General features: G+C 40.5%; 1 protein-coding gene across 3 annotated transcripts; it reads right to left on the reverse strand.

The window, feature by feature from the left end:
• Positions 1-4,919: 4,919 nt before the first annotated feature.
• LOC115176641 (enoyl-[acyl-carrier-protein] reductase, mitochondrial) lies at positions 4,920-16,030 on the reverse strand. 3 transcript variants are annotated; one of them, XM_029736797.1, is made up of 10 exons: positions 15,811-16,030; positions 15,485-15,582; positions 15,189-15,320; positions 7,583-7,726; positions 7,179-7,281; positions 6,564-6,666; positions 6,390-6,475; positions 6,222-6,282; positions 5,967-6,039; positions 4,920-5,704 (listed from the first exon to the last, which is right to left on the reverse strand). In XM_029736797.1, exons 1-10 carry the CDS (start codon positions 15,981-15,983, stop codon positions 5,541-5,543), a joined length of 1,137 nt encoding a protein of 378 aa, XP_029592657.1. In that variant the 5' UTR covers positions 15,984-16,030; the 3' UTR covers positions 4,920-5,540. The 3 variants fall into 3 exon arrangements, with proteins under 3 accessions (XP_029592657.1, XP_029592650.1, XP_029592641.1); XM_029736790.1 differs by having other exon boundaries at positions 6,402-6,475; positions 15,733-16,029; XM_029736781.1 differs by having other exon boundaries at positions 15,733-16,029.
• Between the last annotated feature and the right edge of the window lie 242 nt (positions 16,031-16,272).

A 16,272-nucleotide genomic window follows, 5' to 3' on the forward strand; every position in this document is an offset into this window, starting at 1 on the left:
ATACATATATATACATATATATATATATATATATATATATATATATATATATATATATATACATATGTTTTTACAGCAGATACTGTCTGCTGTGATTTATAAGTATCTTTCATACAAATCTTAACCTTGTGACCCATTCCATGCATCTGTTGTGTGTCATGTAGACTGAAGGAGGATCACTGAAGCTCGTTGAGTTCTCAGTGATCACCTCCAGGGGTGATTACCGACCAGCTCCATTACTGCAGTAATTAAATAATAAAGTTTGATTGTTTTGAAGAAACCTAAAAGTCTCTCCTTTTGATTACAATAATTGTAGCACAATTTTGGCGACGAGGATGGGATGATAAACTTAATTTTTCAGATTGTTCCCAATGAAACTCAGGTTAACCGTGCACAGGGAGTTGCATTAGATGCAACCAGGGGAAAGCCACTCTCCACTATTTGGAGCAGATCGGATCCCCACCTGGCTGGGAGCGTCAGCTGAATGGATACATCATTTTGAACAGAATTGGATTAAGGGTGAGACTGGTTTCTTTCAATAATTGAACTTGAAAGTGCACAGAATGAATAGTACATATTAGACATTAACTGAACATTTAAGTGATGAAAAGATAAGAAGAAAAAATACAATATAAAAAAATAACAAATGCGCCTGTTGAGGGTATACTCAGAGTTACGTCTTCCTTAAGAGGGCCACAGCTGGGGTAAGTAGCAGGACTAAGTTGAGTTGATAAGAGTGTTCTTAAGTGAGGTATCCTTGGGCATTATTGTTAATTAGCCAGTTGCGGGCAACCAAAAGTCCAATCCGTAGTACTGACTTGATCACAGTAGGAATTGGTGAGGTTAATATAGAGTGAAGGACTAGAGCGCTGGTAATCTTGCGAAAAAACTCGGCTTGGCAAAGCTCATTGAATGAGGGACTATAATGCAGGTGACGGCTTGCGAGGGCAATTTTAATGTGTATGTAACTGATAAAATGTTGTGTTAGATGAGGTAAACAGGTATGCCCTGGGTTACTTTTGTTAGGTGTAATTGTGCCTGTTTTTGATATTCCTGGTACTTAGAAAATACGAGGTAAGATAGGATTTTTGGGACCGTGTTACAAAGTTAGAGAGGAGACATGGGTACTCTAGGTAATTTTGCACATTTGAATAGATGTAAAATAATCTATACCATAGTAATCGCAACAGGTGATATCCCAGTGCAGATACAACACCCGGTTTTGGGACCACTAATTAGGCAATATTTTGATAGGGTTTGAAATCTTGTGTGGGTAATCTCTGTAGAAGCGTTCTGTGTGGGCGTGGTAGGTTGACTCTGTGTGGGTAACCTTTCAATGATGTTCTGTGTGGACAACTGACCAATCGTGTGTGGATGGTTATTTAGTAATGTTCTGTTTGAGCATTTGATCAATCCTGTGTGGGTGATCATGAAGGCTCTGTGTGAGCCTGAGATAAATAATAGATAAGTTAATGATATGCAATGGTTTAAAATAGTTAGGTACATATGTGAAAGCTATAAACCAAATCCACCTAAAATACTCCTGCAGGTTATATAAATATTGATTAAGCATGGTTGGGAATAGCATTGTGTGAATGTGATATGAGAGTTGTGGAAATGAGTCTTAATCTGAAGTTTGGATAGTAACATAGAAATATGTATAATAAAATGATTGAGATTTGAATAATAATCTTTGATATAACGTTCTCTTGGGGTTCCGTTCCTTCAATGGCCATCAGAATATCACAGGTGGGGTCATTGTCCGGGAAACAAACGTTTTTTTTTGTTGTTCAGCTGGGAGTGTGTTTGGAGAGCTGCTTCATAGCTGTGGAGAGTCCTTGAAAACAGGAATGGAATGGTTGATGTGAGTACCTAATATTTTCTAACATTATATATGGATTCTGTGTATATATGGAAATGCGACAAATTGTATATGTGTATAATCGATTACTAGAGATTTGATGAAGTAATGGTGAAACTAAACAATAAATAATATACTAACTTGCGCACCCAGACGTAGACGTACATCGGGTGGGAAAATAATAAATACACGTTTTCTGAGTTGGTCCCCTTTATGGATCATTTCATAAGGTTAAAGCATTATATGACCGTCTAAATGCTTATGGGATTTTTTTCCGTCCAGGTTATACATTTAGAGAAACTGCCCTTAAGGCCTGAAAAATGTATTTTTTTGCAGTAAGAGATGAGTGGCAATATTTATTGAATAGATCCTTTTCCCATACAGTTACAGCAAATTGAGATGGAATCTCGACGTAACTTATACTGTCATACAAAGCCAAAATAGGGTTAACATCAAACTAATTATCTTTGCGGAGCTAATGTGATGTAGTAAAGTAATTTAAATATGCTGCATGAGAAAAGATAATCTGCTTTTATTACAAGATCTGGTTTTGATTCAATGGATGTCGATTTCATTTGTGACTGCTAATCTACTCCTTTTGCGCATGTCAGAATCTCTGCAGAGGAACGCTTGGACCTTTAATTAAGGCTATTTTCTGTGAATTGTGTTGTTATTATGTGCCTGATGTTACGACTACAGACAATTGTAAATTGGGTTATTTGTGGGATTTCTTCCTCATTTCAATAGCATTGGGTCTATGGTATTGACTAAATACTGTATTTCTGATTGTAATTCAACTATTGGTATTTTTTGCATGGACAGATACGGCCACCAGTGTTTGTTTAAGACATCAACAGAATGTATTAACAGCTTGCTTAGTTCAAATTGAAAGGATAATTTATTCAACATAAATAGTGAGGCGATTTCGATGTAATACCTTGTCTGTAACCTAAATGGTCTGCTGGAATAACATATTGAGAATGGAGTCATATTTAAATAACTGAATCAAAGAAGAGACAGTCTGTCACGGATCCCCGGTACTGCTGCTCATTCTGTTCACCAGTTCCGGAGGTCGATGTCACCGGCCTTCTAGGCTGCACTGAACTGTCATTATGCACACCTGGTTCCAAATTCCTCACTGATTGTGTTTGTATAAATACGCCCTTTGTTTCCCCATCGGGCTGTCAATTATTGTTCCCATGTACGTTGGTGGTGTGAGTACCTATGCTGCGTGTTTTGTGCATTACGGGTCTCGTCCCGTGTTCTTCTACGAGGTTCATCCCAGTGTTTTGTATATGTGTTTGTTTTGGGTGTATTAAAAACCCAGATGTATTCCTGAGCCTGTCTCCAAATCCTTTATACCAGCGTGACAGAATAATCGACCTTAAGGGAGACAGCGGGAATGGCCCGTCCCATGATGCTGCAACTGGTCCGTCCGACGACGCAACTTCAGCAGCTGCAACTGGTCCGTCCGACGACGCAACTTCAGCAGTTGCAACTGGCCCGTCCGATGCCACCACAACCGTGCGCTTTGTGTATTTATTCGAGGTACTCCTCGCTCTTTTGTTTGGGTCTCAACCCTGTGTTTTGTATACGTGTTTGTTTTGTCTTCGTCCCCGTGCCTTTACATGGCACGCTGTAATTTGGGTCAATAAAAAAAAGAAGCATTCCTGCGCCTGTCTCCCGATCCCATTATTACAAACTTGACTCATGTGCCACCTACTTACAGCATGTATGCCAGTTAGGATCTACATCAGTTGTAAAGCGAATTAATGTGCTTAGTATTGAAGTTATTTGGCCACTTTAGTTGTGATACAAATCTGATCAACACATAGGCCTATGGGCTAGGCTACATGAGGTGTGCGACTATGATTTGAAAAAGTTGCAAAAAAAGGCATGTGCTGTTTCTTACTTCACATGCTGGGCATCATTCACAATTGATAAGCTAATATTTTCACCCATCAGACTATTCTTAATGTTGTCTTTACATGTACTAAACTTGTTTTGATTTACACTGAACAAAAATATAAAAACGCAACATGCGAAGTGTTAGTCCCATGTTTCATTGAGCTGAAATGAAAGATCCCAGAAATGTTCCATATGCACAAAAAGCTTATTTCTCACATGTTACACAATGCCAAAGATGTCTCAAGTTGAGGGAGCGTGCAATTGGCATGCTGACTGCAGGAATGTCCACCGGAGCTGTTGCCTGAATGTCATGTTCATTTCTCTACAATAAGCCACCTCCAATGTCATTTAAGAGAATTTGGCAGTATGTCCAACCGGCCTCACAACCGCAGACCACGTTTAACCACACCAGCCCAGGACCTCCACTTCCGGCTTCTTCACCTGCATCGTCTGAGACCAGCCACCCTGTTATTAATAAAGCCCTTTTGTGGGGAAAACTCATTCGGATTGGCTGGGCCTATCCCCAACCATGGCTGCACCCCTGCCCAGTCATGTGAAATCCATAGATTGGGGCCTACCTTATTTAAATTGACTGACTTATATGAATTGTAACTCCATAAATCATTGAAATTGTTGTATTTATAATTTTGTTCAGTATAGAATGGACCATTACCATACACCTGTCTCACAAGAGGCATGGGGGGAGAAAAAAAATACACCATCTATGCACTTAAATAGCGAATGGACGCTTTGCCGGTGGTTCATTTTCATGCCAGGTAGGCTACACTCCTGTTGTAAAGCGAAGCAATGTGCTTAATATTAGGAAAGTTGATCAATTTAGTAGGCCTAGCTTATAGAATCCTCTTATTAGAGGCCATCAACTCTTTTCTCACGCCATTTCATAGCCTATAGAAATGTTGCTAAAAATGAGCTCATGGGCCCTTATGAAGTGTTTGATTTGACACATTTTATCAATGTCAGAGTGATTAAAGGGACAATGGAATGCTGAGTACCAGGCAGTTAGGAAGTTTGGTAGACTACTAATGACCATCAGCAACAGAGCTTAGAGAAGCCTAGTAGTTACCGCGACTTAATATTCACATGGAATTTAACATTGTCAATGTAACAGCTCTAGTTGGACACTGCACGATTGTTTTTAAAGCAATAAACGTGTTTAATACGCATCATGATGGTATTTGCTCGTGTCCATACAACAAGTCATTTGAACTCTAAAAATAGCTTAATCTTTGCCAAATGTTTAGTGTTTTACCAGAAACACCATGTGTTGCATAACCACGTTAGCCTGGTCCCAGATCTGTTTGTGCCGTCTTGCAGAGTAATAACCAAGACAACACAAACCAATCTAGGACCAGGATATAACAATGTTACCATTCAGGAGAAATAAACATGTAGACAATACATAAGTTGTCAAGGAATCAATGACCATTCTGAAATAATTTCCATTAACTGTTGTCAGGAAAGATGACTTAAAGTGGTGCTGATAACATATATAGTGGACTTTGAGCCGCTACGGAAAACACATTTATTGAATGTGTGCTTGAGCAATGCATTTCCTGGCAATGATGAAGCAGCAGCCTTGGTACTGCATCCGTTGAATGTGGCGGGACTTCGTTTTGTATGCAGAGTCGTATTCAATTGGACACCCAGTGCAAAACACTTTATTGGAGTAGTCCCTTAAGTTTCTGTCCGTTTTCTTCCATATGGTACCTAATGAACATGACCTAATAGCTGGGGCTGGTCAAAAGAGGGGTCACACGACCAGGACCTGTTTGGCTGAGGTGAACGGCTGCATGGCAGTGTCCAGTGCTTTCCGGAAGTCTTGGAGGCCTACCTCGGAACAGGCAGGTGCGGTCAGCTTTCCCTGGCGGATCAGGGAGCAGAGCTCATCCAGCATTCCCCGTAAGGCCCCCTCATCTGGGGAGACAGAAATATACATAGACATGACATTGTAGAAGCTCATGCATGCAAACTCATCCGTATAACAGGTTATAAAGCATCATACCGGCAGGCTATTGAAAGTAACATTTAATACTGGACATTCAGAGGGACAAAATTAAAGGTACCATGTGTCTCACTCATAGCTTGGACCCACTATAATGGCATGTGAGAAATGCAGAGCAAAGATCTGTCTCTCCAGCCTCCTACATATTTTGTGTGTGTATTGTATCTGGCTCACCCTGAGAGTGGGTTCTCTTCCACTGGGTGACCCAGAACCCTTTGACTTTCACATTTTTGAAGATCAGGGCACTCTGGGGAGAGGACAGACAATGATTTTTGTAAGTATGTACAACACACAAGTGGTTTCCATAGGTATTAACATTTAAAAGCTATCGCCATGTTTGTGAGAGGGAGAGAGAAAACAGTCTGTTGAAATAGTTCCTAGAGGAACATGGTAGAAAAAGGGTAGTATTACAGGAAGTGGCAGTCTTACCACAGGAACAGTGACTGGCTGCTTGGCCATCCCTCCATAAGTCACCATCGACCCTCCAACTCTGAAAAAGTTTGTGGGGGGGGGGGACTATTTACTTGATCAGATATCAAATCCACTTGAATCTCAGAACATCAAGCTATGGCAACAAAGAAGGTTCAATTCAGTCACCTGAATACGTACTGTAAGTGACGGAGGAGTTCTGTTGCACTCTTTCCCCCAACTCCGTTCAGTGCCAGCTTTGGCCTTGGACAGGTCTATAAAGGAAGTTAAATAGTGAATTTACGTCCAAGGAAAGATCATTATCAGAATTTGGCCCTCAGAGCAGTGTTGAAATCCACAGACCTTGAAAAGTTCCTTCATTTCATGCCGCCTCAGGGTCTCCTCTTTGATCACATGACTGGCGCCCATAGCCTTCAGCCTGTCAATAAGCTGTGTGAGGTCTGGCCTGTGAAAAGGGACACACAAGTACATGCAGTTCTTCAACACGGGCCTTCTTGAATACGCAACCTTGCTTAATATAATCACTGATCTCTAAGGAATTTTCTATATCAGTCTCTCTCACATACACATCACTTTATTAGGGCAGTAGGCTATATTATGACAGTGAGTTACTTACAACAACCCTGGTCTAGTACAAGTACTCTTTTCATTATTTCCAGCTGATAACCCAGTGTTATCATTAGAGCTGGAAACCCCCACCCCCCCCCCCCCCAAATGGTTTTACTTCAGCTGCTGAAAGGTCAAATTCTTAATCAGTCACTAATTCACAGATGTTCTCTTTTTGAAATGTAGCTTAGTGCAGTATTCATTTGGCACCAAATCTAAGAAATCAGACTGAAACAAGGAGGGAGTCGAGCAACTGCCTGGACTTGACCCCATTAGAAACGCTCATTTTCTGTTGTAAAAGATTTTGAGTTGCGTGCCCTGATGAATACGAAACTGGCCGTTTGGATTTACCTGTCTCTGACCACGTTGATGGTTTGGATCCCCCTTGCAGCAGCGATCTGTATGACAGCCTGGCCCACACCACTGTTGGCTGCATTCTGGATCACTGTGTCACCTGGAATTAACTCGCATGCAAAGGGCAGTGCAATAAACATATTATACAGTGTAGTGTGATGAAGGAAAGTTAGGTTCTGTATAAAAGACTGAAGCTCACTTGTATCCTTTTAACACTATTGGGCCAACCCGAACCTACTTTGCTGGCTCTGACAATTTAGTTTCACATGTTCCTTTCCAGCAACTTAGGTGGATGCATAACAAGGCCAGAATCATATAGCACTGTTTGGCTTAGCGCAGTAGCGTGAAATGGGTAACAGCTAGCTTAGCATCTACTTGTTGAAATGGTGAACTTAGCACACCTGGTTTCAGCTCCTCAAAGTCAGAGAGCATCCTAAAAGCAGTGCAGGGGTTAACCCCCAGCGTGGCTGCAGAGAACAGGGGGATGTCATTGGGCAGAGAGATCACATCGTCTTCAGCTAAAACCGCTGCTGTCCTCCACGTCCCTGCTCAGAGAGAGAAAAGGACGGGGTCGTATTCATTAGGAACCAAATAGAAGAAAACGAACGGACTGAAACAGGGAGGGACCACCTAAACTTGTCCAAGTACTTGTTTCCCTTTTCCTTTGGAAAACGTTTTAATAATGTGTGCCCCACCCTAATGAATAAGGCCCTGGGGCCTAATTTATAAACATTGCGTGGGCACAAAATATGTCCCAAAACATAAGTGCGCCAGTTCACGCAAAAGTTGGCATTTATAAAAACTGAACTCCACATGAAAATGTACTTATCCTCCTGCAAACTTTAGACCATGCATATGCACAGTTTCTAGTGGTTAAAGTATTGCATTGCAAGAAGGCATGAGTAGCCTAGTAGTAGCCTTGTGCAAATGCATAATATGATGACACTCTTATTCATCAAAAAAATAAACGTAGGCCTAGCGAAATATAGTAACACGATGCAATTATTCGCTGTTAGTGAAAAGAGTGTAAACCAATTTATTTTTGCATGCTAAAATAATTACAAGTAGGCACACTGTATATTCTATTATTTATTTCATTTCCATGATCAATACAGAATATATTCCTCACCTTTTCTGACTGATGGTTTCATAGACTATTTGCAAAATAGCCTATAGACCTACATTTACATTTAAGTCATTTAGCAGACGCTCTTATCCAGAGCGACTTACAAATTGGTGCATTCACCTTATGATATCCAGTGGAACAACCACTTTACAATAGTGCATCTAAATCTTTTAAGGGGGGGGTTAGAAGGATTACTTTATCCTATCCTAGGTATTCCTTAAAGAGGTGGGGTTTCAGGTGTCTCCGGAAGGTGGTGATTGACTCCGCTGTCCTGGCGTCGTGAGGGAGCTTGTTCCACCATAGGGGTGCCAGAGCAGCGAACAGTTTTGACTGGGCTGAGCGGGAACTGTGCTTCCTCAGAGGTAGGGGGGCCAGCAGGCCAGAGGTGGATGAGCGCAGTGCCCTCGTTTGGGTGTAGGATAGACAACCATTTGTCCCATCATTTAATTGGACCCACTTCACAGTAGTAAATAGTGTGATACAATCTGAAACGCAGTTTAACGGTAGAACAGACGGTTCACATTTTCTATTGACGTTTGTAGGCTACGCCTGAGTACTGTAATGTGAAATTTATTGCGTAGACAATTTCATAAACATAAATCACACACACACACACACACACACACACACACACACACACACACACACACACAAGTATGTGGACACCCCTTCAAATTAGTGGATTCAGCTATTTCAGCGACACCGGTTGCTGACAGGCGAATAAGATCTAGCACACAGACATGCAATCTCCATATACAAATATTGGTAGTAGAATGGCCTTACTGAAGAGCTCAGTCACTTTCAACTTTCAACGTGGCACCGTCATAGGATGTCACCTCTCCAACAAGTCAGTTCGTCAAATTTCTGCCCTGCTGGAGCTGCCCCGGTCAGCTGTAAGTGCTGTTATTGTGAAGTGGAAACGTCTAGGAGCAACAACAGCTCAGCCGCAAAGTGGTAGGCCACACAAACTCACAGAACAGGAACGCCGAGTGCTGAAGCATGTAAAAATTCTGTCCTTGGTTGCAACACTCACTACCGAGTTCCAAACTGCCTCGAAGCAACAATAACTATTTGTCGGGAGCTTCATGAAATGGGTTTCCATGGCCAAGCAGCCGCACACAAGCCTAAGACCACCAATGCGCAATGACAAGCATCGGCTGGAGTGGTGTAAAGCTCGCTGCCATTGGACTTCGGAGCAGTGGAAACATGTTCTCTGGAATGATGAATCACACTTCACCATCTGGCAGTCCGACGGATTAATCTGGGTTTGGCGGATGCCAGGTGAATGCTACCTGCCTGAAAGCATAGTGCCAAATGCAAAGTTTGGTGGAGGATATATAATGGTCTGGGGCTGTTTTTTCATGGTTCGGGATAGGCCCCTTAGTTCCAGTGAAGGGAAATCTGGAATGAAAGTTGTTAGATGGGGTTGAACCAGGTCTAATCGCCCTACATCAGTGCCACACCACACTAAACACTCGTGGCTGAATTGAAGCAAGTCCCCGCAACAATGTTCCAACATCTAGTGGAAAGCCTTCCCAGAAGAGTGGAGGCTATTATGGCAGCAAAGGGGGGGACCAACTCCATATTAATGCCCATAATTTTGGAATGAGATGTTCGAAGAGCAGGTGTTCACATACTTTTGGTCATGTTCTGTATATCATAACCATTACAGAATTAATTCCTCATCTTGATGTGTCAATATGCCTGTAGTATCCATACACATCTCTCATTTAATTGGGACTATTAGTTAGGCTATTATAAATTTCAAGTTTTTGCGCAATGCATCCGACAGGGTGCACGGTTGATAACATACAGTTGAAGTCGGAAGTTTACATACACCTTAAACTAAGTTTAAATGTATTTGGCTTTCACAATTCCTGACATTTAATCCAAGTAAAAATTCCCTGTCTTAGGTCAGTTAGGATCACCACTTTATTTTAAGAATGTGAAATGTCAGAATAATAGCAGAGAGAATGATTTATTTCAGCTTTTATTTCTTTCATCACATTCCCAGTGGGTCAGAAGTTCACATACACTCAATTAGTATTTGGTAGCATTGCCTTTAAATTTTTTAACTTGGGTCAAACATTTGGATAGCCTTCCACAATAAGTTGGGTGAATTGTGGCCCATTCCTCCTGACAGAGCTGGTGTAACTGAGTCAGGTTTGTAGGCCTCCTTGCTCGCACACGGTTTTCAGTTCTGCCCACAAATTTTCAATAGGATTGAGGTCGGGGCTTTGTGATGGCCACTCCAATACCTTGACTTTGTTGTCCTTAAGCCATTTTGCCACAACTTTGGAAGTTTGCTTGGGGATATTGTCCATTTGGAAGACCCATTTGCAACCAAGCTTTAACTTCCTGACTGATATCTTGAGATGTGGCTTCAATATATCCACAATTTTCCTGCCTCATGATGCCATCTATTTTGTGAAGTGCACCAGTCCATCCTGCAGCAAAGCACTCCCACAACATGATGCTACTACCCCTGTGCTTCACGGTTGGGATGGTGTTCTTCGGCTTGCAAGCCTCCCCTTTTCCTCCAAACAAAACAATGGTCATTATGGCCAAACAGTTCTGTTTTTGTTTCATCAGACCAGAGGACATTTCTCCAAAAAGTACAATCTTTGTCCCCATGTGCAGTTGCAAACCGTAGTCTGGCTTTTTTATGCCGGTTTTGGAGCAGTGCCTTCTTCCTTGCGGAGTTGCCTTTCAGGTTATTTCGATATAGGACTCGTTTTACTGTGGATATAGATACTTTAGTACCCGTTTACTCCAGCATCTTCACAAGGACCTTTGCTGTTCTGGGATTGATTTGCACTTTTCGCACCAAAGTACGTTCATCTCTAGGAGACAGAACGTGTCTCCTTCCTGAGCGGTATGACGGCTACGTGGTCCCATGGTGTTTATACTTACATACTATTGTTTGTACAGATGAACGTGGTACCTTCAGGCGTTTGGAAATTGCTCCCAAGGATTAACCAGACTTGTGGAGGTCTACAATTTTTTTTCCTGAGGTCTTGGCTGATTTCTTTTGATTTTTCCATGACGTCTAGCAAAGAGGCACTGAGTTTGAAGGTAGGCCTTGAAATACATCCACAGGTACACCTCCAACTGACTCAAACAATGTTAATTAGCCTATCAGATGCTTATTTTATTTTCCAATAAAAGGCACAGTCAACTTAGTGTATGTAAACTTCTGACCCACTGAAATTGTGATACAGTGAATTGTAAGTGAAATAATCTGTCTAAACAATTGCTTGAAAAATGACTTGTGTCATGCACAAAGTAGATGTCCTAACCAACTTGCCAAAACTATAGTTTGTTAACAAGAAATTTGTGGAGTGGTTGAAAAACCAGTTTTAATGACTCCAACCAAAGTGTATGTAAACTTCCGACTTCAACTGTACAGTAGAATTTAACAGGTGAACAGACAGTTGATCTTTTGCATTGACGTGTGTCGGCAACCACTTTAAGTAGGACTACTGTAGTAAAAAAAAAAAAAAAGTAAACAATGTTTCAGAATTCACAGGCAGTACAGCATATTTAGGTTCGGGAAAAAGTGAATGCAGGTCTACAACAAATTACAATTGTTTTTGTCTTTCAGAAACAGCCAGATACCGCAAATGTCACTGCAAAAGAAAACATTCTGCCAACACCTCCAAAGAAATGTGATCAAGTTCACCATTGCTATTTTCGTTAGATACTGTCTTGGCCTAATTCCAATACTTCCAAACAGCAAATAAGGGCGTTATTGTGATCATAAAAGGTGAATGATGGGAATTCTTCAGAAGTTATAATGCTCGTTCACACGTGCATAGTTTTACGACAGGTCTGTTTTATAATGAGAAACATGCGTATGTATGGTGTTATTTATAACCGTTCTGTAAATTTCACACTAAATATCTGCGTGCGCCATTTCTGAAAAGACTGCACAAATACAAAAATATTTAGATTCATAAACTTGGCGCACTCCTTACATACACATGTTTCCGTTATAAATCAGACCTGTCCTGAAACTGTGCACGCATGAACGAGCATTAAAACTAGAGGTCGACAGATTATGATTTTTCAACGCCGATACCGATTATTGGAGGACCAAAAAAAGCCGATACCGATTAATCGGCCGTATATATATATATATATATTTGTAATAATGACAATTACAACAATACTGAATGAACACTTATTTTAACTTAATATAGTACATCAATAAAATCAATAAGGTCTCAAATAAATAATGAAACACGTTCAATTTGGTTTGAATAATGCAAAAACAAAGTGTTGGAGAAGAAAATAAAAGTGCAATACGTGCCATGTAAAAAAGCTAATGTTTATGTTCCTTGCTCAGAACACATGAAAGCTGGTGGTTCCTTTTAACATGAGTCTTCAATATTCCCAGGTAAGAAGTTTTAGGTTGTAGTTATTATAGGACTATTTCTCTCTATACCATTTGTATTTCATATACCTTTGACTATTGGATGTTCTAATAGGTACTTTAGTATTGCCAGCCTAATCTTGGGAGTTGATAGGCTTGAAGTCATAAACAGCACAATGCTTTTATGCATTGTGAAGAGCTGCTGGCAAACGGAGTAAAGTGCTGTTTGAATGAATGCTTACGAGCCTGCTGCTGCCTACCACCGCTCAGTCAGACTGCTCTATCAAATCATAGACTTAATTATAATATAATAACACACAGAAATACGAGCCTTAGGTCATTAATATGATCAAATCCGGAAACTATAATTTCAAAAACAAAACATTTATTCTTTCAGTGAAATACGGAACCGTTCCGTATTTTATCTAAAGGGTGGCATCCATAAGTCTAAATTACATTGCACAACCTTCAATGTTATGTCAAAATTCTGGCAAATTAGTTCGCAACGAGCCAGGCGGCCCAAAATGTTGCATATACCCTGACTCTGCGTGCAATGAACGCAAGAGAAGTGACACAATTTCCCTAATTTAATATTGCCTGCTAACATGAATTTCTTTTAACTAAATATGCAGGTTTAAAAATATATACTTATGTGTATTGATTTTAAGAAAGGCATTGATGTTTATGGTTAGGTACAGTCGTGCAACGATTGTGCTTTTTTTGCAAATGAGCTTTTGTTAAATCATCCCCCGTTTTGCGAAGTTGGCTGTCTTTATTAGGAAGAAATAGTCTTCACACAGTTCGCAACGAGCCAGGCGGCCAAAACTGCTGCATATACCCTGACTCGGTTGTACAGAATGCAAGATAAGTGACAATTTCCCTAGTTAAAATAAATTCATGTTAGCAGGCAATATTAACTAAATATGCAGGTTTAAAAATATATACTTGTGTATTGATTTTAAGACAGTTGTTGATGTTTATGGTTAGGTACACATTGCTGCAACGACAGTGCTTTTTTCACGAATGCGCTTGTTAAATCACCAGTTTGGCGAAGTAGCCTGTGATTCAATGATAAATTAACAGGCACCGCATCGATTATATGCAACGCAGGACAAGCTAGATAAACTAGTAATATCATCAACCATGTGTAGTTAACTAGTGATTATGTTAAGATTGATTGTTTTTAATAAGATACGTTTAATGCTAGCTAGCACCTTACCTTGGCTCCTTGCAGTACTCGCATAACAGGTAGTCAGCCTGCCACGCAGTCTCCTCGTGGAGTACAATGTAATCGGCCATAATCGGTGTCCAAAATTGCCGATTACCGATTGTTATGAAAACTTTGAAGTCAGCCCTAATTAAATCGGCCATTACGATTAGTCGGTCGACCTCTAATTAAAACTCTGCCTGAAAAACACCCATCATTCACCTTTTATAGTGACCCAAATGTCTTTGTAGGTGATGGCAGAATGTTAAACTTTTGCAGTGACATTTACTGTTGTCCTAGGCTATCTGACAGACAAAAGGTTAATGAAAGACAACAACAATTACAAATTGCTGTGGACCTGTAAACAGACCGTCTGAATTTAATATGGACTAATGTTTTGGATTTACTTTTTCCTCTAACCTATGCTGCACTGCCCGAATTCTGAAACATTGTCTATTCACAGTGGTAACCATACATACGCCAATGCAAAAGATCAACAGTCTGTTCACCTATTCAATTCTACTGTATGTTATAAACCACCTTCCTTTCAGATACATAGGCTATTCTTTCAAGTATTTTGCTCTATCTAATAGGCCCAATTAAATGAGAGATGCGCATGATATTGTCTACTCAAGAAATGTGAAATTACAGTATTCAGACGTAAGCTACAGAAGTAACCTACAACTTACTGTCTGTTCCACCATTAATAAACTGTACTCCGGATCGGATGGCATACAGCAAAATATTTAAATTACCTTATCTGTTTTACTACTGTGATGTGGGTCCAATTAAATGAGATGGGTCGAATGGTATCCTTGTTGTAGGCCTATGCTACCTAGTAAGTATAAAACCATCACAGAAAAGTTGAAGAATTTATTATGCAATAATGGAAATTAAATAATGGCCTAGGAAATACCTATTTCTAATTATTTAAAAATGCTAAGAAACTAAATATATTTTCTTCTTAACCTGTTTATTGCTATAAGTCTGTCCCTCATATCCCCCATTTGCACAAACTTCGAATCTACTTGCAACACAATTCTTCAACCACTAGAAACTGTGCGTACATACAGTCTAAAGTTTGCAAGACGGTGAGCACATTTTCACATCAAGTTCAGGTTTTATAAATGGCAACTTTAGCATGAAAGCTGGCACATGCATGCTTTGTGGATTCACATGGTTTATAAATGAGGCCCCTGGTTTCTAAAGCATGAAAGGGCCATTGAAAGGGCTTGAATGTAAACCTAGATAGATATTTCAGCTCAGTAGTATCTCGTGAGCATTAAAGTATTAACTCACCTAATCCAGCATCTCTTGGGATCACCCAGTCCCCTGGTCTGAGTGCTTTCACCTGGCTGCCCACTTCCAGGATCTGGGCCACCCCCTCGTTTCCTCCTACTGCTGGAAGGTCAGGTAGGATGGCATAGGTACCTGCAGGACCAAATACAGACATTGCCTTTAGATATAAAACAACTATAGTCAGGATCAATTTGATCTCGATCCAGTTAATTCATGATAGGAACTCAACAATAAATGTAATTGTGTGTGTGTGCGCATGTCACCAGTGTTGTTTTTTTTTCTCCTTTCCTTTTTACCTTGGATCATGTTTATGTCAGAAGGGTTGATGGGGGCTGCCAACAATTTTACAAGGACACTCTTAGCACCAACAGAGGGAAGCTCCATGCTCTCCAACCTGTAAAAACACACAAGACACATTTGAAGCCTCTGGATTCTCTCTTCAGATACATCTGCAACTACGACAGCACGTCACGGCAGCATTGCACTTACATCCAGACTCAATGGTACACAGTACTCAATATTTTAACATAGCTAACATTCTTACTGAACAACTTGAGACGGGTCGCCGTGGTTTCTGTACAACAGGGCCGTACAACCATTGATTGAAGATTCAGTTGAATACCTACAAATACTACCCCTCGGGCTTGATAGCTTTTGTTGTCGGGTGGTGGATCCACTGGTGAATGTTCTACATACTGTATGCCTCCTCACCTCGGTTCTTTTACTTAATAACGATGCGATACGTGACACCTTCATTTTAAAACATAAAAAGCATGAGCCCGTAAACCCGGCCATCTTGGATTAACCCTTGGCATGCCAGCGCAGTGTTGCCAACTAATTTTCAGGGTAAGTTGCTAGAGGCAGGTTGGTTTGTTGCTAAATAACGTTGTGATGTCATTGCGTGATAACGTAAAACTGCGTCATTACGTAGAATACACAATAACGTTACTCAAATTGACTGGCCATCTCGGCAAAAAATATGATTTGACATTTGTTCAGGTACAGACTCCCACTCTTTTCTGTACATTTTTGATTGAGGCATGTTGATTGATGTTGTAAGTTCTGTTCAAGACCAAACATTCGT

Source organism: Salmo trutta, chromosome 3 (assembly GCF_901001165.1).
Source record: "Salmo trutta chromosome 3, fSalTru1.1, whole genome shotgun sequence".
NCBI classification, from domain to species: Eukaryota; Metazoa; Chordata; class Actinopteri; order Salmoniformes; family Salmonidae; genus Salmo; species Salmo trutta.